We start from the raw sequence: 23,165 nt of genomic DNA, 5'->3' as shown, positions 1-23,165 counted from the left end.
GGGCTTGGTGGTAGCGGGGGATGTATATTGTGCATGTATGAATTGATTTACGTGGACCCCGACTTAAACAAGTTGAAAAACGTACTCGGGTGTTACCATTTAGTGGTCAATTGTATGGAATATGTACTGTACTGTGCAATCTACTAATAAAAGCGTCCCGGAGGAGTTAGCACTGCAAGGGGTTCTGGGTATTTGTTCTGTTGTGTTTATGTTGTGTTACGGTACGGATGTTCTCCCGAAATGTGTTTGTCATTCTTGTTTGGTGTGGGTTCACAGTGTGACGCATATTTGTAACAGTGTTAAAGTTGTTGATACGGTCACCCTCAGTGTGACCTGTATGGCTGTAGATCAAGTATGCCTTGCATTTACTTAAGTGTGTGTAATGGCCACATATATTATGTGACTGGGTCGGCACACTGTTTGTATGGAGGTAAAGCGGACGTGTCGACAGGTTGTAGAGGATGCTAAAGGCAGTGCCTTTAAGGCACGCCCCCAATATTGTTGCCCGGGTAGAAATCGGGAGGAATTCGGGAGAATGATTGCCCCAGGAGATTATCGGGAGGGGCACTGAAATTCGGGAGTCTCCCGGGAAAATCGGGAGGGTTGGCAAGTATGAGTATTAGCGGTGAGGTGAATGCGGTGTTACGGTGGCACCGCCGCTGTATTATACAGGCGGGCCAGCTCTAATGTTAATTTGATATTGCCTCAAGGGCCAAATGAAATTACACGGCGGGCCAAATTTCGCCCGCGGGCCAGAGTTTGACACCCATGGGCTAAGGTATAAAGAAACTCCTGACAAGCTGCTATTGAGCATAAACATATTTCATTGGGTCTGCGGCTGGAGGACGGCATAATGTTCCATCACGTCAAAGAAGTGATAATCATTGCACAAGTGGCAACCAACAACAAGTGAATGCTCAATCAATTGCGGAAGAAACATCACTAATTGATACCTCATTAGAATTAAATGCTACAATTTCCTCCAATGAAGAGCTCTTAAAAGGCGCAATGTCAGTGCTTAATGACGGGCGGCATAAAAGCAAGGGAGGCGCAAGATAAATAGTCATCAGGCCCTTCCCGCCTGTAATGGAAAGTGTAAAAAGCGGGCTCAAGAAAGAGAAGTTGAACAGCGTGCTGATGAAGAGGAGCAGTCAGCAAACGAGATGCCTTCATGACAAGACGACTCCGCCTTCAATGTGACTTGTTTTTGTCCTGCTGAGTCACACATAAATTTACTCCCGCGTAGGAGAAGCGAGCGAGCGAGACATTTCAAAGCGCCGATGAGGACTTCTTAAAAGGTTTTAGTGTGTGCGTGTGTGAATGTGTGCATCTGTGTGTGAGAGCAGCACAGCAAAATAGAAAGGAATGGAATCACTTTTGTATTGATTTTTCTTCACCACATTAGTAGCGCTCCACGGGTCACAACTCCCAACCAATCTTCATCAAACGTTCACTACTTAATGTTCAATGGAAGAACAAGCCTATTTATTTTGAACAGTCTTCTACAAATGATGCTTCAGTTATCTAAAGACAAAGGTCAGGTATAATTTTGGTGACTATATCTGTGCACAACTGAATGCTCCATCAATCCTCCTTTACCTTTCAGTACTTAATGTTCACCTAATGTAACCTATTTATTTTGAACGGGCTCTCACTGAAGAATTTTAAACATGGTCTTTGCAGGTTTCAACAAGCCAAATTTAAAATGTTCAGATTATGAGGGAATACAAAAAATGGTCAAATAATGTATTATTTTCATTTAATTGTGGCATGTGCATAATTAACACAGACGTGCGATATGCAGTGACATGATAGCTGCTAAGAGCAGCTTTTTTTATGCAGTCTGAATTGAGAGAGTGTGCAGGTGTACCTAATGTTGTGACCAGGTCAATTAATACATCCATCCATTCATCCATTTTCTACCGCTTGTCTCTTTTGGGGTCGCGGGGGGTCTGGAGCCTATCTCAGCTGCATTCGGGCGGAAGGCGGGGTACACTTTGGACAAGTCGCCACCTCATCACAGGGCCAACACAGATAGACAGACAACATTCACACTCACATTCACACACTAGGGCCAATTTAGTGTTGCCAATCAACCTATCCCCAGGTGCATGTTTTTGGCGGTGGGAGGAAGCCGGAGTACCCGGAGGGAACCCACGCAGTCACGGGGAGAACATGCAAACTCCACACAGAAAGATCTCGATTGAACTCAGGACTACTCAGGACCTTCGTATTGTGAGGCACATGCACTAACCACTGTGTCACCTTGTTTATTAATTTTTTTTTTAAACATGTCTGGAAAAAATAGCGGTGATATTAGGGTGGTGGGGCGTGGTTTCATTTGCAATCTGGGAACATCTTCAGAAACGAGCGTCAAACAAAAAAAAAAGATGTTATAAAAGTGATCATAGAGGAGAATTTACATACAAATTACGCCAAAGCATTTCAAATACATGTTACCTGCACCACAAAGAAGTGTTTTACATGTATATTACAATCATCATAGGTCCCTTTTAATGTTAAGTGTGACATTGTTAGTCTTGCTAATGAGACAAACTGCAGTGAAAACGTCATACGGCGAGGCGCACTGGAGCACAGTACTCTGGCTCACCGTGAGCTAGCTGGTGCTTCTTACCTGTGCCGCTCAGGGCGTTGTGCCCGCTGGTCATAACTCTGCGATAAAGTCGGCGGCACATCTCTATCCAGTTCTCCTCTGTCCATGTGGTTTGAGGTGAAGTCAAGAAGGCACTCATTTCAGGTTCTGTCCAATAGCATATGGGAGGAAGGTCATTGTTAAAAAGAAAAAAGTCACATACCAGCACAAATGTAACGAAAAGAAACTCACCCAGTGGATAGTGTTGGGGGTTTGGTGGGTGAAGGATGTAACAGGATGGTGGAGGATAGGATGAGAACATGGGCCATGGATAAGGATTATCTCCCTGTGCATTAAACATGGAGGAGAGGCCACTTTTTTCAAGTCTTCATGTTTTAAAACCTCAAAAGGCAGTCAAAAGAAAGTTTTTAGGTGATTTGTACCTTTGCATCAATAAAAAAGTGACAGGCATCAAACTGCAGGTACAGTTCTTTTCTATAGTCCGTATTTCTCAGCCTTTTCTGCTATTTTGTGCTGCGCTTATCGTGCTTGTTGTGTTCCTTTTTTTAAACTTCACACCAAATCACAGCCTATTCTTACACAGGACGGATAAGCAAGAGACCTGTGAAGTGTGAAGGAGAAGCTCTCTAAAGGTATCTGCTTGCCCTCCTTCCCTTCAGAAATGTGTCATATCCTCTCTGCGACCTTCTCTTAAATGAAACCCTGTTTTCCGTTCACTGAGACAAGACCTGAATAATTGATATCCAATCCCGATTCCTGCGAGGCTAAAGGCTTCAAACAACCACTGAAGCGTCATTTGTGATTTTAAAAATATTAAAAACTTTATTATTTCCTGTTGTAGCCTTAATTCTGGATGTGCACAAAATTGAGAGCTTTTGTGTGTCAAAGTCTGACCTCCTGCAGGGCTCGAGGAGGAAGTCTCCTCTCACACGGTCCTCCGACTAGAGCGACACGAACCAGCACGTGGTTCCTCTCCACCGATAGATTGTCTATGATGCAGCTCCTGAGAAGGTAGAAAAACAGCTCAGATGATGCACACTTACTGAATTTTGGCTGGAAGTGTGGAGTATATTCATCACAACCCAGACTTTCCCAAATTTACTGGACCTTTAGGACACTCCAGCTATAAAAGGTGCCTATGAAAAGTGCAATTACAGACTGTGCGCAGAGAATGGAGGTTCTTAAACGACTGCAGCTGCAGTTCATTATCGTTGCAAGCGGACGCTCACTGTTAACAGTCCTCATCAGATCTGTGAATATCCCAACATTACTGCATTTTAAGCTTGAATGGTAACTGCTTTAGCTCCGGTTGCCGGAGCAATTTGGATTAGAAATTGGCAATATTAGATGACTGCTGTCTTGCGCTTCGCACACTGTGAAGGTCTGCACGCTTTTGGCAAAAATGATTAACCATTCTTACTGCATGAATTCTAATACAAAGAAAAGCAGTTTGGTTTAAAATACGCTTTTGTGGAAATAAATGATGGCACATTGGGATAATTGCCAATATATAAGCGAGTGGACAAGATAAATAAAAAATAGAGGTTGATGATTATGGTCACCTGTGATGATGATGATGATAATGATGGAGGCAGGGAAAGACAGATGAATGAACAAGTTGCCGTCTTACAAAATTCTCTGACAGGAGATGCGAGTTGGCGTTTCGAGGCCATTTAAATTTCTATGCACGAGCCATGGCAGCTGTTATTAGCATGACAGATGGTCTCGGAACATTTTCACTGCCTGTCCGCTTTATTTCATCTTATCTGTGACAGGGCAGGCAAACAGTTTCTCCTGCCTGGCTAGGATTACATTTGAAAGTGTGCTGTCACGTCACACCGATGCACTTAGGAGCAAAAAGCCTTCATGTAACACATTACATTTTTTCTAAAAACAACTTTATTGGTACCAAGATGTTCATGATGTACATGCTGTCAATGCTTCACCGCTCACATCTAAACATCTCCTTCAATCTGTCATGATTTATCATTCTGTGACAGAGCAAAAACACATTCAATGGGACCAATTCTACATTTGCAACTTTTCAGACTCAAGTTTAAAATGTTGTACTCTTGTTCTACGTGATGTGAAAATCTCATAGCATGAGGCCAAGTATGAGAACTTCACAGGATTTCCAAAAGATCTTCTAAATGTGTCACGTTTTACCAAGTCCATATATGGCAAATTGCCTAGTCTGTTTGTACCGTTGGTTGCTAGGGATTGGCGATATGGCCTAAAATCTATATTGCTATATATATCCAAGCTTCCTATGCTAATTATGCATATCAAAATATATTAGTTTGTATGTAAATGATAATACAAACCCCGTTTCCATATAAGTTGGGAAATTGTGTTAGATGTAAATATAAACGGAATACAATGATTTGCAAATCATTTTCAACCCATATTCAGTTGAATATGCTACAAAGACAACATATTTGATGTTCAATCTGATAAACATTTTTTTTTTGCAAATAATCATTAACTTTAGAATTTGATGCCAGCAACACATGACAAAGAAGTTGGGAAAGGTGGCAATAAATACTGATAAAGTTGAGGAATGCTCATCAAACACTTATTTGGAACATCCCACAGGTGAACAGGCAAATAGGGAACAGGTGGGTGCCATGATTGGGTATAAAAGTAGATTCCATGAAATGCTCAGTCATTCACAAACAAGGATGGGGCGAGGGTCACCACTTTGTCAACAAATATGTGAGCAAATTGTTGAACAGTTTAAGAAAAACCTTTCTCAACCAACTATTGCAAGGAATTTAGGGATTTCACCATTTACGGTCCGTAATATCATCAAAGGGTTCAGAGAATCTGGAGAAATCACTGCACGTAAGCAGCTAAGCCCGGGAGCGTCGATCCCTCAGGCTGTACTGCATCAACAAGCGACATCAGTGTGTAAAGGATATCACCACATGGGCTCAGGAACACTTCAGACCCCACTGTCAGTAACTACAGTTGGTTGCTACATCTGTAAGTGCAAGTTAAAACTCTCCTATGCAAGGCGAAAACCGTTTATCAACAACAAAGATGGACTGATACAAAGTGAAAAAGTGTTCTGTGGTCTGACGAGTCCACATTTCAAATTGTTTTTGGAAACTGTGGACGTTGTGTCCTCCGGACCAAAGAGGAAAAGAACCATTGATTGATTGATTGATTGAGACTTTTATTAGTAGGTTGCACAGTGAAGTACATATTCCGTACAATTGACCACTAAATGGTAACACCCGAATACGTTTTTCAACTTGTTTAAGTCGGGGTCCACTTAAATTGATTCATGATACAGATATATACTATCATATATACTATCATCATAATACAGTCATCACACAAGATAATCACATTGAATTATTTACATTATTTACAATCAGGGGTGTGGAGGGGGGGATCGGGGGGGGGGGTGGACATCAAGTAGTGGACATAGAGAGAGAGAGAGAGAGAGAGAGAGAGAGAGAGAGAGAGAGAGAGAGAGAGAGAGAGAGAGAGAGAGAGAGAGAGAGAGAGAGATCAGAAGGCATAAGAAAAAGAAAAAGTATCTGCATTTGATTGTTTACATTTGATTATTAGCAATCCGGGGAGGGTGTTAGTTTAGGGTTGTAGCTGCCTGGAGGTGAACTTTTATTGCGGTTTTGAAGGAGGATAGAGATGCCCTTTCTTTTATACCTGTTGGGAGCGCATTCCACATTGATGTGGCATAGAAAGAGAATGAGTTAAGACCTTTGTTAGTTCGGAATCTGGGTTTAACGTGGTTAGTGGAGCACCCCCTGGTGTTGTGGTTATGGCGGTCATTTACGTTAAGGAAGTAGTTTGACATGTACTTCGGTATCAGGGAGGTGTAGCGGATTTTATAGACTAGGCTCAGTGCAAGTTGTTTAACTCTGTCCTCCACCTTGAGCCAGCCCACTTTAGAGAAGTGGGTAGGAGTGAGGTGGGATCTGGGGTGGAGGTCTAGAAGTAACCTGACTAGCTTGTTCTGAGATGTTTGGAGTTTAGATTTGAGGGTTTTGGAGGTGCTAGGGTACCAGGAGGTGCATGCATAATCGAAAAAGGGTTGAACGAGAGTTCCCGCCAGAATCCTCAAGGTGCTTTTGTTGACCAGAGAGGAAATTCTGTAGAGAAATCTCGTTCGTTGGTTAACCTTTTTGATTACCTTGGTTGCCATTTTGTCACAGGAAAGGTTAGCCTCTAGAATGGAACCTAGGTAGGTGACCTCATCTTTCCTGGTGATGACACTGTCACCTACTTTTATGTTGAAGTCATTGACTCTCTTAAGTTTGATGTGGGACCCAAACAGGATGGATTCTGTTTTACCCAAGTGGATGGATAGCTTGTTGTCAGCGAGCCAGGTGCAAGTTCTACAGAGCTCAGCACTGAGGATTTTCTCCACCTGTGACTTGTCCTTGTCTGATACCAGCAAGGCAGAGTCATCCGCAAACAAAAATAATTCACAGTTGCATGCCGATGACATGTCGTTTATGTATATTAGGAACAGTAAAGGTCCCAATATACTGCCTTGGGGGACTCCACAGCTCACCGAGAGGGGGGGGGGGACATGGTGCCGTTCACCTCTACCACCTGCTCCCTCCCCTCCAAGTAAGACTGCATCCAGCTCCAAGAGGTTTTGTTAAATCCGATTGCTCTGAGCTTATCCAACAGTACAGCGTGGTTAACGGTGTCAAAGGCCTTCTGAAGGTCCAGCATGACCATGCCGCAGTATTTGCCCGCGTCCACCTCATGTTTGATGTGGTCGGTCAGATAGAGAAGGCATGTGTCAGTGGAGTGGTTAGTTGTGAAGCCGGATTGGAATTTGTACATGAGTTTATTAGTGGCAAGGTAACTATCGACCTGTTCATAAACTATTTTCTCCATTATTTTCGAAATGGAGCTGAGAATAGAAACAGGTCGGTAGTTGCCAGGTTCCAATTTGCTTCCTTTTTTAAAGAGGGGAGTTACTCTTGCTATCTTAAAATATTTTGGTACTTGGCCTTGTGTAATTGATAGGTTTATTATGTGCGTGATGATCGGGGCAATGATGGAGGCAGAGTCCCTGAGGAATCTGGAGGGAATATTATCAAGGCCGGTGGCCTTGTTAGGGTGGAGGGCGCTCAATTTTTTAAACATCATCAGCTGTGACCATTTCTAATTTGAAATCATCGTTGGATACTCCTAGCTTTCTGTAGAAGGCTTTAAAGGCCTACTGAAATGAATTTTTTTTATTTAAACGGGGATAGCAGATCTATTCTATGTGTCATACTTGATCATTTCGCGATATTGCCATATTTTTGCTGAAAGGATTTAGTATAGAACAACGACGATAAAGATTGCAACTTTTGGTATCTGATAAAAAAAAGGCTTGCACCTACCGGAAGTAGCGTGACGTAGTCAGTTGAACATATACGCAAAGTTCCCTATTGTTTACAATGATGGCCGCATGAAGTGAGAGAGATTCGGACCGAGAAAGCGACAATTTCCCCATTAATTTGAGCGAGGATGAAAGATTTGTGGATGAGTAAAGTGCAAGTGAAGGACTAGTGGGGAGTTGAAGCTATTCATATAGGGAAGATGCTGTGAGAGCCGGGGGTGACCTGATATTCAGCTGTGAATGACTACAACAGTAAATAAACACAAGACATATATATACTCTATTAGCCACAACACAACCAGGCTTATATTTAATATGCCACAAATTAATCCTGCATAAAAACACCTGCGTGTTTGTTATGCTAGCTCCTAGCTCCTCTGCTAGCTCCTAGCTCCATAGAACACGCCAATACAATTCAAACACCTGATCAACACACACAATTACTCAGCCCAAAAGACCGTTTACCTAACCCAAGGTTCATAAAGCTTATATATTTTTAAAAAGTTACGTACGTGACGCGCACATACGGTCAAGTTATCGAATGTTTAGCAGCCAAGGCTGCATACTCACGGTACCTGATATTCAGCTGGGAATGACTACAACAGTAAATAAACACAAGACATATATATACTCTATTAGCCACAACACAACCAGGCTTATATTTAATATGCCACAAATTAATCCTGCATAATAACACCTGCGTGTTTGTTATGCTAGCTCCTAGCTGCTCTGCTAGCTCCTAGCTCCATAGAACACGCCAATACAATTCAAACACCCGATCAACACACACAATCACTCAGCCCAAAAGACCGTTCACCTAACCCAAGGTTCATAAAGCTTATATATTTTTAAAAAGTTACATACGTGACGCGCACGTACGGTACGGTACGTGTTATGCTAGCTCCTAGCTCCTCTGCTAGCTCCTAGCTCCATAGAACACGCCAATACAATTCAAACACATGATCAACACACACAATCACTCAGCCCAAAAGACCGTTCACCTAACCCAAGGTTCATAAAGCTTATATATTTTTAAAAAGTTACATACGTGACGCGCACGTACGGTACGGTACGTGTTATGCTAGCTCCTAGCTCCTCTGCTAGCTCCTAGCTCCATAGAACACGCCAATACAATTCAAACACATGATCAACACACACAATCACTCAGCCCAAAAGACCGTTCACCTAACCCAAGGTTCATAAAGCTTATATATTTTAAAAAAGTTACGTACATACGCAAAAAAAAGCCAAAGCTGCATACTCACAGTAGCACGTCTGCGTCTTTGTCATCCAAATCAAAGTAATCCTGGTAAGAGTCTGTGTTGTCCCAGTTCTCTACAGGCGTCTGTGTATCCAAATCAAAAGTCCTCCTGGTTAGAGTCTCTGTTATCCGAGTTCTTCCATCTTGACTGCATCTTTCGGGAATGTAAACAAAGAAGCGCCGGCTGTGTACTGTTGTGGCTGACTACGTTCGAAAAATACGTCCATTTCGCACCGACAACTTTCTTCTTTGCTTGCTCGGCTTCCTTCTCCATAATGCAATGAACATGATTGAAACAGATTCACGAACACAGATGTCCAGAATACTGTGGAATTATGAAATGAAAACAGAGCTTTTTCGTATCGGCTTCAATGTGGAAGGCATACCCGTGTTCGCCGGGCTACGTCACACGCATACGTCATCCTCAGAGGCGTTTCGAACCGGAAGTTTAGCGGCAAATTTAAAATGTCACTTTATAAGTTAACCCGGCCGTATTGGCATGTGTTATAATGTTAAGATTTCATCATTGATATATAAACTATCAGACTGCGTGGTCGGTAGTAGTGGGTTTCAGTAGGCCTTTAATGTGTTCTACACCAAAGCGACCAGAGTGGTGGGACAGCTTGTTGACAAGAGTTGCGGCTATGCTGGTGAAAAAGATGTTAAGTCTGCTAGCTACCTCCATTTTGTCTGCAATGAGGGAGTCACCCTCCTTGATGCTGATGTTGGTGAGTCTTGTTTTAAGTTTCTGGCTGCAACCAGGAAGCTGGTTGTTGAGAATTTTCCAGAGCTCACGTGGCTTATTTGTGTTTTCCTCTATTTTGTCGTTAATGTAATTTTTTTTTAAGGATTTAGTCAGGTTGGTTGACTTATTTCTTAATTTATTGCATTGCTTTTTGAGAGTTGAAAGGAGTCATTTGAGGTTGATATTATTGGGTTGTTTATCTACTTCTGTTTTACATTTTTGGTATTCAGAGTATTTCCTGTCTCTGTCTTTTATGGCAGCTAATAGGTCCGGATTCATCCATGGTTCCGAGCGGGCTTTGATCCTGACTGTTTTCACGGGAGCCATGTCATTTAGTATCTTTAGGAACGCCGTTTTGAAGCGATCCCAAGCGACATCGACCAGGTTGCTCGCGAGCACAGGGGACCAGTCCCACTCATCTAATTTTAAATTGAAATTGTCATTGGAGTATTTTTTGAGGGATCTGGATTGGGCTGTTATTTGGCCATTGGCTTTAGGTTTAGCTATTTTACGGGTGCAGAAGGTTAGATAGTGGTCGCTAAGACCACAGATCATGACCCCACTATTTTTTATTTTAGGCCGGTCTGAAGTGAGAATGAGATCTATGGTTGATTGGGTGGAATCACACACCCTTGTGGGTAGCGCTATTAGCTGGGAAAGACCGTGCAGATTACAAAACTTGCTGAAGGATCTGAAGACAGGCACATCTTTGCGTTGAATATCTGTGTTCAGATCCCCAGTTATAATTTTCTCCATGTTGTCTGTCCCCGCCAAGCATTCTTCCAAAGCCCCATAGAAATCACTCTGATTAGGGGGTCTATAAACAGTCCCTATTAGTACCGGCTTAGCGTTTTTAAATTTGATTTCCGCCCACACAGATTCCAGGTCATTGTGATTAAGATCAGTGCGAGTTATGTATTTAATATCCTGGTGAATATACATACAAACGCCCCCACCGTGTTTATTCCTATCCTTTCTGATAACCGAAAAGTTTTGTATTTCTATCTCTGAGTCAGAAATACTTTGATCAAATTTGGTTTCAGAGAAACACAAGATTTTTACCTTCGTGTTGAGGAACATTTCTCTGATTTGGTCGAGTTTGGCTCCAGAGAGGCTGTTCACATTAAGGTGGATGATGTGTAGTCCACTGGAACCAAAAAGAGCATCAGAGTCCGCTGTGTTGTGGTACTGACCAGAAAAATTGTTGGTTATTATTGCTGTTGCAGTTGAAGAGCAAGGAGAGAGAGGAGAGAGATAGAGGGGCATATTGATCGTCCTCCAGGTGAAGGGGGAGGGAGAGAAAGGGGGAGGGGAGGGAGAGGGAGGAGGAAGCCAGGTAGGGTTGCTGGGGGATGGGTTTGGTTTCCTTTTGGCGGGCTTTTTTGAAGACAAAGAGAACGAGAATAACGAAAATGTTTTTGTAAAGGCGCCTCTAAATCCTGTGTATGCCGCGTCCTCGACCGTCCGGGACCCGGGAGAGGTCGCGTGGACCCCCGCCATCTCGTGCAGTTCCCCGCAATCACCGATGTCTGGGTCGCCGTCCACCGCAGCCGCCGCGTCGTTCACCGCCGCTGAGTCGCTGCCTTCTCTGATGACCGGGTCGTCCTCCGCCGCCGCCGCCGAGCCTCCGACCGTGTCGATGAATGGGGCGAAGTCCTCCGCCGAGCCGCCGACCGCTGGAGCACAGGTGAGCTTGAGCTGAGATGAGCTGGTAGCCGAGTTAGCTTCGATGGCGACGCTAGCAGTAGCATTGCTAGTCTTCGCCAGTCGGGACAACATTAACCGTGTTGCTGCATCCGGATTGTTATAGGCGCAAAGTTGAAAAGCCAGCATCTGTGATGGTATGGGGGTGTATTAGTGCCCAAGACATGAGTAACTTACACATCTGGGAAGGCGTCATTAATCCTGAAAGGTAAATACAGGTTTTGGAGCAACATATGTTGCCATCCAAGCAACATTACCATGGACGCCCCTGCTTATTTCAGCAAGACAATGCCAAGCCACGTGTTACATCAACGTGGCTTCATATTAAAAGAGTGCGGGTACTAGACTGGCCTGCCTGTAGTCCAGACCTGTCTCCCATTGAAAATGTGTGGCGCATTATGAAGCCTAAAATACCACAACGGAGACCCCCGGACTGTTGAACAACTTAAGCTGTACATCAAGCAAGAATGGGAAATAATTCCACCTGAGAAGCTTAAAAAAAGTGTCTCCTCAGTTCCCAAACGTTTACTGAGTGTTGTTAAAAGGAAAGGCCATGAAACACAGTGGTGAACATGCCCTTTCCCAACTACTTTGGCATGTGTTGCAGCCATGAAATTCTAAGTTAATTATTATTTGCAAAAAAAAAATAAAGTTTATGAGTTTGAACATTAAATATCTTGTCTTTGTAGTGCATTCAATTGAATATGGGTTGAAAAGGATTTGCAAATCATTGTATTCCGTTTATATTTACATCTAACACAATTTCCCAACTCATATGGAAACGGGGTTTGTAGTTTCTCCTGTGTCACTTTTGTGAGGAAGATTGAGTTCGGATTTCTATCCATTGTGTCATTATAGTCCTAAATTGAAACTGGGTCTGGAATTATTTCCTCCAATTTTGGTACAATATTTTCAAAGTAATTATTGAAGCTTTCATTTACTTCCTTCATGTTGTCATTAGTTAGGTTTCTGTCTGAAGTATTGGGGGACATCCCTCTCATAGTGCCATTTTTAATAATCCTATTAAGGATGCCCCATGTTGCTCTAATATTGTTTTTTTCCTGTCTAATAATTGCCTGTAATATTCTTTTATAAATGTTCGTAGTAGGTTAGTTAGTTTGTTTTTATACTTGTTGTACTTATTTCTGCCTCTGTAGTTCTTTGTGTTATACATTTTCTATGTAATGTATTCTTCTTATTACAAGCATTTGTTAATCATTTTGTCATCCATGGTTGATTGTTCTTTCTCTGCTTTCTAATGAGTTGTTTCCATGGACAATGTTTGTCATAAAGTATTATGAACGTGTTTAAAACATTTTCATATGCTTCATCAACATCATTTTCATTGTACACATTGTCCCAATTTTGCTTTTTTAGCTCATCTTTGAAAGCAATCATCCTCTTCTCTGTGCATGGTCTTCGAAATGTATTTTTGTCTTCCGTGATCTTGTTCTTGTAGTTTCCATCATATATTGCAAAAACTGGCAGATGATCACCAACGTCGGTTATAAGTAGACCACTTGTAGTGTTATTATCAAAATCATTGGTAAAAATATTATCAATAAGCGTGGCACAGTGTTCTGTGATTCTGCTTGGCTTTGTGATTTTAGGATATAAACTGATACTGTACATTGTATCAATGAAGTCATTAATGCACTTTTGCTTGTTAGGGTTAGTCTATATTAAAGTCACTACATAAGAAAATAATTTTTTGACCAGTGTCCGTGTAATTTGCCTTGATCCAATGTTCAAATATTTCTATACTTGAATTTGGTGATCTATAGTTACACAACTGATAAATATGTTTTTGCTTTTTCCTGACATATTTCAATGGTTATACATTCTAAGATATTATCTATAGCAAATTACATGTTTTTTACCACTTTGTAGTTCAGGTTCTTCATCACGTACACAGCTACTCCTCCATTTTTGTTGGTTTTGTTGATGTAGTTTCATTCATATCCTTCCAGATCAAAATCTATTCCTTTTTTATCATCAATACATGTTTCTGTGACAGCGATCAATTTTAAGGGTTTGTTAATTGTTCTAAAAAGTGCTCAATGTTGTAATTTATGAACAAGCTTCTGCTATTAAAATGAATAATTGACAATTTGTTATCACACTTAATGTTGCTGTTATATTGTTCATCTGTATGATACAAACAATTATTACTGATGTGGGAGAAAAAATGTGTATCTGGATTTATATAATTTTCAAATCCTGTTTTTTGTGATCTTTGTTGCAGAAGTTTTTCAGTTCCATATTTTCTTGTTCAACAAACTTTGATGGTGTTTCAATCATCTCTATAAGTGTAGGTGGATGCACTCCTGAATCTAGGTCTTCTTGTTTAGTGGTCTCTTGAAACATAGTCGTGTTGGTGTTGAATTTAGGTGTTTGTTTTCCATCAGACTCCATAATCATTGTCGTTGTGGAAGCAGTGTCAAGTTCAATATTTGTCCAGGTCCTTGATGTCGTGGACAATAAGTACTCTTGCTTCTACATTCAGCTTGATATAGATTTTACAGTTCCCTGGATTTTTCCCTACTTTCTCAAGTCGCCTGCTTTCTTGGCGTTTTGTGAGATGCTCATTCCTGTACTACATTTGTTCCCTTCAGCTTCTTTCCCTGTTTCAGCAGTGCCATTTTAGATTTTCTGTTTAGGAGTTTCATGAGGATGACTGGGTGTTGTTGTTTCTCCCATTCAGTGGATGCATGTTTTGATGGTATTAATATCGATTTAAATTTCCTTTGATTGCAGAAAGTTGACCATCAATCAATCAATCAATCAATCAATGTTTATTTATATAGCCCTAAATCACAAGTGTCTCAAAGGGCTGTACAAGCCACAACGACATCCTTGGTACAGAGCCCACATACGGGCAAGGAAAAACTCACCCCAGTGGGACGTCGGTGAATGACTATGAGAAACCTTGGAGAGGACCGCATATGTGGGTAACCCCCCCCCCCTCTAGGGGAGACCGAAAGCAATGGATGTCGAGTGGGTCTGACATAACATTGTGAAAGTCCAGTCCACAGTGGATCCAACACATCAGCGGGAGTCCAGTCCACAGCGGGGCCAACAGGAAACCATCCCGAGCGGAGACGGGTCAGCAGCGCAGAGATGTCCCCAACCGATGCACAGGCTAGTGGTCCACCCGGGGTCCCGACTCTGGACAGCCAGCACTTCATCCATGGACCTATGCAACTCCCCCTCGCAAGGGACAGGGGAGAAGAGGAGAGAAGAAAAGAAACGGCAGATCAACTGGTCTAAAAAAGGGGGGTCTATTTAAAGGCTAGATTATACAAATGAGTTTTAAGATGGGACTTAAATGCTTCTACTGAGGTAGCATCTCTAACTGTTACCGGGAGGGCATTCCAGAGTACTGGAGCCCGTATAGAAAACGCTCTATAGCCCGCAGACTTTTTTTTGGCTCTGGGAATCACTAATAAGCCGGAGTTCTTTGAACGCAGATTTCTTGTCGGGACATATGGTACAATACAATCGGCGAGATAGGCTGGAGCTAAACCGTGTAGTATTTTAAACGTAAGTAGTAAAACCTTAAAGTCGCATCTTAAGTGCACAGGAAGCCAGTGCAAGTGAGCCAGTATAGGCGTAATATGATCAAACTTTCTTGTTTTTGTCAAAAGCCTTGCAGCCGCATTTTGTACCAACTGTAATCTTTTAATGCTAGACATAGGGAGACCCGAAAATAATACGTTACAGTAATCGAGACGAGACGTAACGAACGCATGAATAATGATCTCAGCGTCGCTAGTGGACAAGATGGAACGAATTTTAGCGATATTACGGAGATGAAAGAAGGCCGTTTTAGTAACACTCTTAATGTGTGACTCAAACGAGAGAGTTGGGTCGAAGATAATACCCAGATTCTTTACCGAGTCGCCTTGTTTAATTGTTTGGTTGTCAAATGTTAAGGTGGTATTATTAAATAGATGTTGGTGTCTAGCAGGACCGATAATCAGCATTTCCGCTTTCTTAGCGTTGAGTTGCAAAAAGTTAGCGGACATCCATTGTTTAATTTCATTAAGACACGCCTCCAGCTGACTACAGTCCGGCGTGTTGGTCAGCTTTAGGGGCATGTAGAGTTGAGTGTCATCAGCATAACAGTGAAAGCTAACACCGTACTTGCGTATGATGTCACCCAGCGGCAGCATGTAAATACTAAAGAGTGCAGGGCCAAGAACCGAACCCTGGGGAACTCCGCACGTTACCTTGACATAGTCCGAGGTCACATTGTTATGGGAGACGCACTGCATCCTGTCAGTAAGATAAGAGTTAAACCAAGACAAGGCTAAGTCTGACATACCAATACGTGTTTTGATACGCTCTAATAAAATATTATGATCGACGGTATCGAAAGCGGCGCTAAGATCAAGAAGCAGCAACATAGATGACGCATCAGAATCCATCGTTAGCAATAGATCATTAGTCATTTTTGCGAGGGCTGTCTCCGTAGAGTGATTTGCCCTGAAACCGGATTGAAAAGGTTCACAGAGATTGTTAGTCACTAAGTGTTCATTTAGCTGCTGTGCAACAATTTTTTCGAGAATTTTGGAAATAAACGGAAGGTGGGAGACCGGTCGGTAGTTTACCATGAGGTCAGGATCGAGGTTAGGTCTTTTGAGCAGAGGATGAATAACCGCTTTTTTGAATGCTAGGGGAACAGTGCCGGAGGAAAGTGATAAGTTTATAATATTTAACACTGATGGACCTAATAATACAAACAGTTCCTTGATAAGTTTCCCAGGAAGTGGGTCAAGTAAACATGTTGTTTGTTTTATCCCACTTACACGCTGTAATAATTCCTCTAATGTTATTTCATCAAAAATAGAGAGACTATTTTGGAGGGCAGTGTCCGTCGTATATACAGTCGTATTTGTGTTAATAGAACCCAGTTGTAGCTGGGATGCGTTGTCTTTAATCTCCTTTCTAATGAGTTCAATTTTCTTATTAAAGAAATTCATAAAGTCATCTGCTGAGTGGGTGGAGCTACTGGGAGGAGTCCCTTGTTGGGTTAGCGATGCTACTGTACTAAACAGAAATTTAGGATCGTTTTTGTTGAGGCGGATGAGATTTGAGTAGTATTTAGCTTTAGCTAAGGTAAGCATGCGTTTATAAGTTATTATACTATCACTCCATGCTTGATGGAAAACCTCAAGTTTAGTCGCGCGCCATTTGCGTTCCAGTTTTCTACATGATAATTTATGAGCTCTAATTTCTTCTGTAAACCATGGGGTGCGCCTTTTAGGGGCCCTTTTTTGCTTTAGCGGTGCTATACTATCAATAATTTCGCACAAGGCATCGTCAAAGTTGTTAGTGAGGTTATCAATAGAGCCGACATAATTTGGGAATGGTGCCATTACCGAAGGCAGTAGGTCAGCAAGAGTCATCGTTGTGGCAGCATTAATGTTGCGGCCGCTATAGCAGTTATTATTATTATTAGCTTGTTGACAATGAGTCAAAACTTCAAATTTTATAAGGTAATGATCGGACATTACTTTAGTATATGGAAGTATCATAACTTTGGAGGTGGTGACACCCCTGACAAGCACTAGATCTATTGTATTACCGTTGCGATGCGTGGGTTCATGTATTATTTGTGTAAGGCCACAGCTATCAATTATGGTTTGGAGCGCCACGCACTGAGGGTCCGATGGGGTATTCATATGGATATTAAAGTCCCCCATTATGATTATATTGTCGGCGTGCGTCACTAGATCAGCAACGAACTCTGAGAATTCACTGATAAAGTCCGAATAGTGCCCAGGGGGGCGGTAGATAACAGCCAGGTCGAGAGGTAGCGGTGTGACCGACCTCATAGTAAGCACCTCAAACGATTTATATTTATTATTTAGGTTAGGGGTAAGGTTGAAATTTTCATTGTATATTAGTGCGACACCCCCTCCCCTTTTAAGAGGACGGGCAACATGCGCATTCGTATAGTTAGGAGGAGATGCCTCATTGAGCGCAAAAAATTTGTCTGGTTTGAGCCAGGTTTCGCTAAGACCAATGACGTTAAGATTGTTGTCTCTAATGACCTCATTAACCAATAACGCCTTGGGAGACAATGATCTTATGCTTAAAAAGCCCATATTATAGGTATTGGGCTGTTTTGACGAGTTTTTGTTAAGATTATCCGTAGTGGCAATATTAACAATGTTGCGTTTATTATGCGTAGTGCACTTTAAATAGTTTCGACCATATCTAGGAATTGATATGACGGGAATTTTCAGATTGTTTGCTTGGTGCTGCAATAGACTGGACATATCATAATTTGCCACCTCAGTAGAATGCATGTCCACCTCTGACACAGACACAACAGAAAAAACATTATGTGAATTGTGTATTATTCTAAGAGAATTGCTATGCGTACATGGATTATCCAGCCTGGCGCTGGCTAGTTCTAGCTTAACTGACTCCTCACCCGGACTAACAGACATTGTAATTGCCTGTGACCGGGCTTGCTCTAGTGTAGTCAGTCAAGTGAGACTTAAATAGTAGTCTATGTTTCTAGACAGGATGATGGCGCCTTCCTGGTTAGGGTGAAGGCCGTCTCTCATCAGCAAGCCTGGTTTGCCCCAGAAAGAGGGCCAGTTATCAATAAACGTTAGTCCCTGTTGCCTACAGTAGATAGGCAGCCACTTGTTAAGCGAGACTAATCTGCTATATCTCTCATCATTGCCTCTCGCAGGCAGGGGGCCAGAGACAATTACTCGATGCCTGGACATCTTTCTGGCGAGATCACAAGTCCTGGCTATGTTTCTCTTTGTAATCTCTGACTGTCTCATTCTAGTGTCATTGGAGCCAACGTGTACAACTATATTCGCATAATTAGTGGTGCAATTAGCCTGTCGTACGTGTTTACTAGGCCTGTTGCGAGTTAGCTCCCTAAGATTAGCTTCAATGTCAGGTGCTCTGGCCCCGGGGATACACTTTACTGTGGCTGGTTTGCTAAGCTTTATGTTTCGGGTGATGGAGTCCCCTATGACTAAGGTGTGGTGCCCGGTAGACTGGGGTGTAGGACTAGCTAAAGAGCTAAATCTATTATGCGTCTCAACCGGTACACCGTAGCTTGCAGGCCGCTTAGGACTGCTACAAGCTGGGCTAGTTAGCTCGCTACAGCTAACGCTAGCAGATGTGTCCGCAACATCTAAAGTTACGACATTACTCTGCTCTAACTGCCGGACACGGCCCTCTAGCAGAGCCAACCTCTCCGTGAGTATGGTGCAAGACGCGCAGGAAGCCATTACTCACAGTGTTTTCTGTCACCGAGTGAAGTTCCTGCTGTCCTCAGGGAAGTGGTCGCGGTCTGCGGGAGTAGCTTCCTACTGACCGGCGCTGCCTTTCTCCGCGCTAGCTTAGCAGCTAGCTAGCTGAGGAAAGGGTGGTGGGCGGATTTGACCACATGCTGTTCTGCTGAGACAATATCCAAGTCATCTACTTCAGGAGACAAGATGGCGCCAGCTTGTTTGGCGAGTCGTCTGTCTCGAAGCCTCTGTTTTTTGTTTGCTGTAGCCTAATATTTATGCGCTTACTGGGATGTCTCTGCTCTACTGTGCTATGATCGCCAAGCACTGTTTAATATCCGAGCTCAAAACTTTAGCGAGACATGGGTACCCAGATTTGACCCGGGAAATTGGACAAACCCCCCTCTCGTGCTGTCAGGTATCCCCGCTTACCTGCGTCGTAAACCGGCGGCTCCTTCACGAAAAAAGCGCTCCAAGAGGTGGGGGAAGAGGGGAGGTATTTTGGTGAAACTCAAGATCCTGCTGTCATCCTCTCGCACGTTCGATCATCGCCTCCTTCCTGGTAGACGCTGCCGGCGTACCTCCAATGCCCGGCGCACAGCGCGCTGGATCCGACCTGTCACCCTTACCCTGGGCGACCTCCTGGCGCCGGCGGCCGCTGCTGCCTCCAGCTCTTCTCCTCTGCTTCTCCTCCCGTTTAACCCGGCAGCATCTCCAGGCCTCGCTCCTCCTGGCCTGGTCTCACGGCGCTCTCCGGCCCATGGGTGTGGGCGTGGTTTGGACCGCTCCGCCCTACGCATGCTGAACTGCTAGCGAGGAGTTTAATCTTCGGATGGCCCTGATAAATGTCCGGTCCTTGGCGATCAAAACGTTCTGGCTCAACGACTTCTTTACCACCCGTGAGTTGGATTTTATGTTCCTCACCGAGACCTGGTTGACTGTTGGAGATAATGTGGCGTTCTCTGTATTGCTTCCACCGGATTGTGATTTCCTCAACTCTCCCAGGACTACAGGCAGGTGCGGAGGAGGTTTAACCTCTGTTTACAAATCTTCGTTCACTTGCCGGCAGATTCCACACTTTACCTATGCTAGTTTTGAACTGCAACTCTTTGAATTAATTCTGTCTCCCCCTGTTCTGTGCGCAGTGGTGTGCCGTCCACCTAAACTCAACAAAGACTTTTTACATCACTTTGCTGACTTTCTATTGGGGATTTTGGTGAATTACGACCAAATTGTAACCTGCGGCGATTTTAATGTTCATTTTTGCTGCCAATCAAAACCTATGGCCCGAGATTTTCTGAATCTCGTTGATTCATCTGACCTCAAGCAATCTGTCATTGGCCCGACACACGAAAAGGGACACACTTTAGATCTTGTGGTATCATATGGTTTATCTGTGTCTGTAAATGAAATATGTGCTATTTCTCTCTCCAACCATTCACCAATTTTGTTTACAACGGCAATCCCGTGCTCTGGTAATAATTCCCATTCCCGAGCGCCGCTCACGCATGATCAACCCTTCAACTGCTGCTATGTTCTCAGTTGCTTTCAATAGATATTCAATCTGTGTACTGGGTGTAAATTGGGATTTTACTGCTGACGAGATTTTTTCTATGTTTACCTCGGCTTGTACTGACATTTTAGACTCTGTTGCGCCCCTCAGATCCAAACGTAGCAAAGCTCTTCTAACACCATGGCTAAATAACTCTACGCGCGCTCTCAGACGCGCTTACAGGCGCGCTTACAGGCGCGCTTGCAGGCGCGCGGAGCGAAAGTGCGTGAAGGATAGGCTTCCTGTCTCTCTCCAAATCCTGCGGGACTCCCTGTCTGAATACCAACGAGCCGTAAAAGCATCAAAAACAAAGTATATTTCTACCTTGATCTCCAGTAACAGTCATAAACCCCAAGTTCTTTTTAAAGTTTTAAATTCTCTCATCAACCCCCGCGATGTGTCACCTGTTGTCCCCTCACCTGTCCTCTGTGAAAGTTTTTTAAACTTCTTCATTGACAAAATCTCTGCACTCAGACCATCTGACACCTCTGCTCCTCCTCTCCCTCCGCCTCCCCCGTTCCCCAGCTTGCAGTTTTCGAGCGGTTTGAGCTTATCTCCCTCTCCTCCCTCTCGGACGCAGTCAAACACCTGCGGCCCACATATTGCCCATCAGATAGCCTTCCCTCTCGCCTTCTCAAAGAAGTCCTTGATTCAGTTGGCCAAACTATTTTATGGTTGATTAACACCTGCCTCTCCTACGGATATGTCCCGGCTGCTTTTAAACATGCTGTGGCGCAGCCTTTAATTAAAAAGAAAAATCTCGACCCCTCTGTTCTTTCTAACTTCAGGCCCATCTCTCAGTTACCCTTTCTGTCCAAATTCCTTGAGAGAGTAGTGTATGTCCATGTTGAAGAGGTTCATATAGCCTACTAATGTGTATTTATAAATGGTTGATTTATATAGGCTAGTAAGGTAAAGTTTTGTACCTGACAAGTTTCGGCTATCTTGCTTCTGCAGCCTTCATCAGAGGTGTCACGTGATGTTAGCGTGACGTCATCTGTGACGTGTTATATGGATTGTTCCATCCCACCTGAAGTGGTGGGATGGCGGTGTCCCCTGGTGTGCGCCGGGGGTAGGGCGGGGTGCCCCCAGCCCCCCAAAGACTGTCAATAGGGACAAAGGAGCCTACCAACTATCCCACACATGGGACACAGTCCTGCAGGGCCGCCCCCGGGCGTTTGGTAGACATCCAGACGACAGGGGGCGCCCCGCCCTACCCCCGGCGCACACCAGGGGACCTGAAGTGGTGGAATGGAACAATCCATATAACACGTCACAGATGACGTCACACTAACATCACGTGACACCTCTGATGAAGGCTGCAGAAGCAAGATAGCCGAAGATAGGTACAAAACTTTACCTTACTAGCCTATATAAATCAACCATTTATAAAAAAAAAAGTGTATGTCCAGTTACAAACTTTTCTAGCTATAAATAACATCCATGAGAAATTCCAATCTGGTTTTAAAAAATCTCACAGCATTGAAACAGCCCTCCTGAGAGTGCAAAACGATCTGCTGCTGGCCGCTGACTCTGGTAGTCCTGTAATCCTGATGCTCCTGGACCTCACAGCTGCCTTCGACACTGTGGATCACAGGATCCTACTGTGACGACTGAAGCAGTACGTGGGCATCTCAGGTGTAGCCCTAAGTTGGTTTCAGTCCTACCTAACTGACCGCAGCTAGGAGACTTTCTCTCCTCGGTGGCCCCCCTTACCTGTGGTGTTCCTCAAGGGTCAATCCTAGGTCCCATACTCTTCCTACTGTACATACTACCTTTAGGTGAAATCCTGGTCAAGCACAATGTCTCATTCCATAGTTATTAGACTTAGACTTAGACTTCCTTTTTATTGTCATTCAAATTTGAACTTTACAGCACAGAAAAGAACGAAATTTTGTTACATAAGCTCATGGTAGTGCAGGATAAAAAAGCAATAAGGTGCATGCATAAATAAATAAATATATATAAATAATATATATATAGTATATATATAAAATAAATAAATAAATATATAAATATGTATAAATAAATAAATAAATAAATAAATTACTGTTCAGATAAATATATTGCACTTTTTCACATGCGTCCACGTTTATGGATGTATGTTATATTGTCTTTTTTATTCCAGCGAATTAATCCATTTTGGGGGGAGTTGAGGGGATAATTTAATTATGATGCGTTTAAGAGTCTTACGGCCTGAGGGAAGAAGCTGTTACAGAACCTGGAGGTTCTGCTTCGGAGGCTGTGGAACCTCTTTCTAGAGTCTAGCAGTGAAAACAGTCCTTGGTGGGGGTGGGAGGAGTCTTTGCAGATTTTCTGAGCCCTGGTCAGGCAGCGGCTTTTTGCGATTCTCCTGGATAGGAGGAAGAGGAGTCCTGATGATCTTTTCCGCCGTCCTCACCACTCTCTGCAGAGACTTCCAGTCTGAGGCATTGCAGGCTCCAGTCCAGACAGAGATGCTGTTGGTCAGCAGGCTCTCTATAGTGCCTCTGTAGAATGTGGTGAGAATGAGGGGAGGGAGCTGTGCTCTTTTCATCCGATGCAAAAAGTGCATGCGCTGCTGAGCTCTTTTTACAAGAGCTCCGGTGTGTAGGGACAGGTTATATTGTCAGTTATCTGCACCCCCGGGAACTTGGTGCTGCTTACT

At 43.3% G+C, this 23,165-nt stretch overlaps 1 protein-coding gene across 2 annotated transcripts in view; it reads right to left on the bottom strand.

Annotated features, from left to right (window-relative positions):
- Window positions 1-23,165, bottom strand: part of tbc1d32 (TBC1 domain family, member 32) — a 104,573-nt gene that overhangs the window by 35,738 nt on the left and 45,670 nt on the right. For both annotated transcript variants that reach the window (XM_062044865.1, XM_062044866.1), the window contains exons 25-27: window positions 3,509-3,617; window positions 2,846-2,939; window positions 2,636-2,761 (exon numbers count right to left, since the gene is read on the bottom strand). In XM_062044865.1, coding sequence (XP_061900849.1) covers window positions 2,636-2,761; window positions 2,846-2,939; window positions 3,509-3,617 — 329 coding nt within the window. The remainder of the gene's footprint in view (window positions 1-2,635; window positions 2,762-2,845; window positions 2,940-3,508; window positions 3,618-23,165) is intronic.

This window comes from Entelurus aequoreus, linkage group LG04 (genome assembly GCF_033978785.1).
Source record: "Entelurus aequoreus isolate RoL-2023_Sb linkage group LG04, RoL_Eaeq_v1.1, whole genome shotgun sequence".
Taxonomy (NCBI): Eukaryota; Metazoa; Chordata; class Actinopteri; order Syngnathiformes; family Syngnathidae; genus Entelurus; species Entelurus aequoreus.
This window is presented reverse-complemented; position numbering and strand designations above follow the sequence as displayed.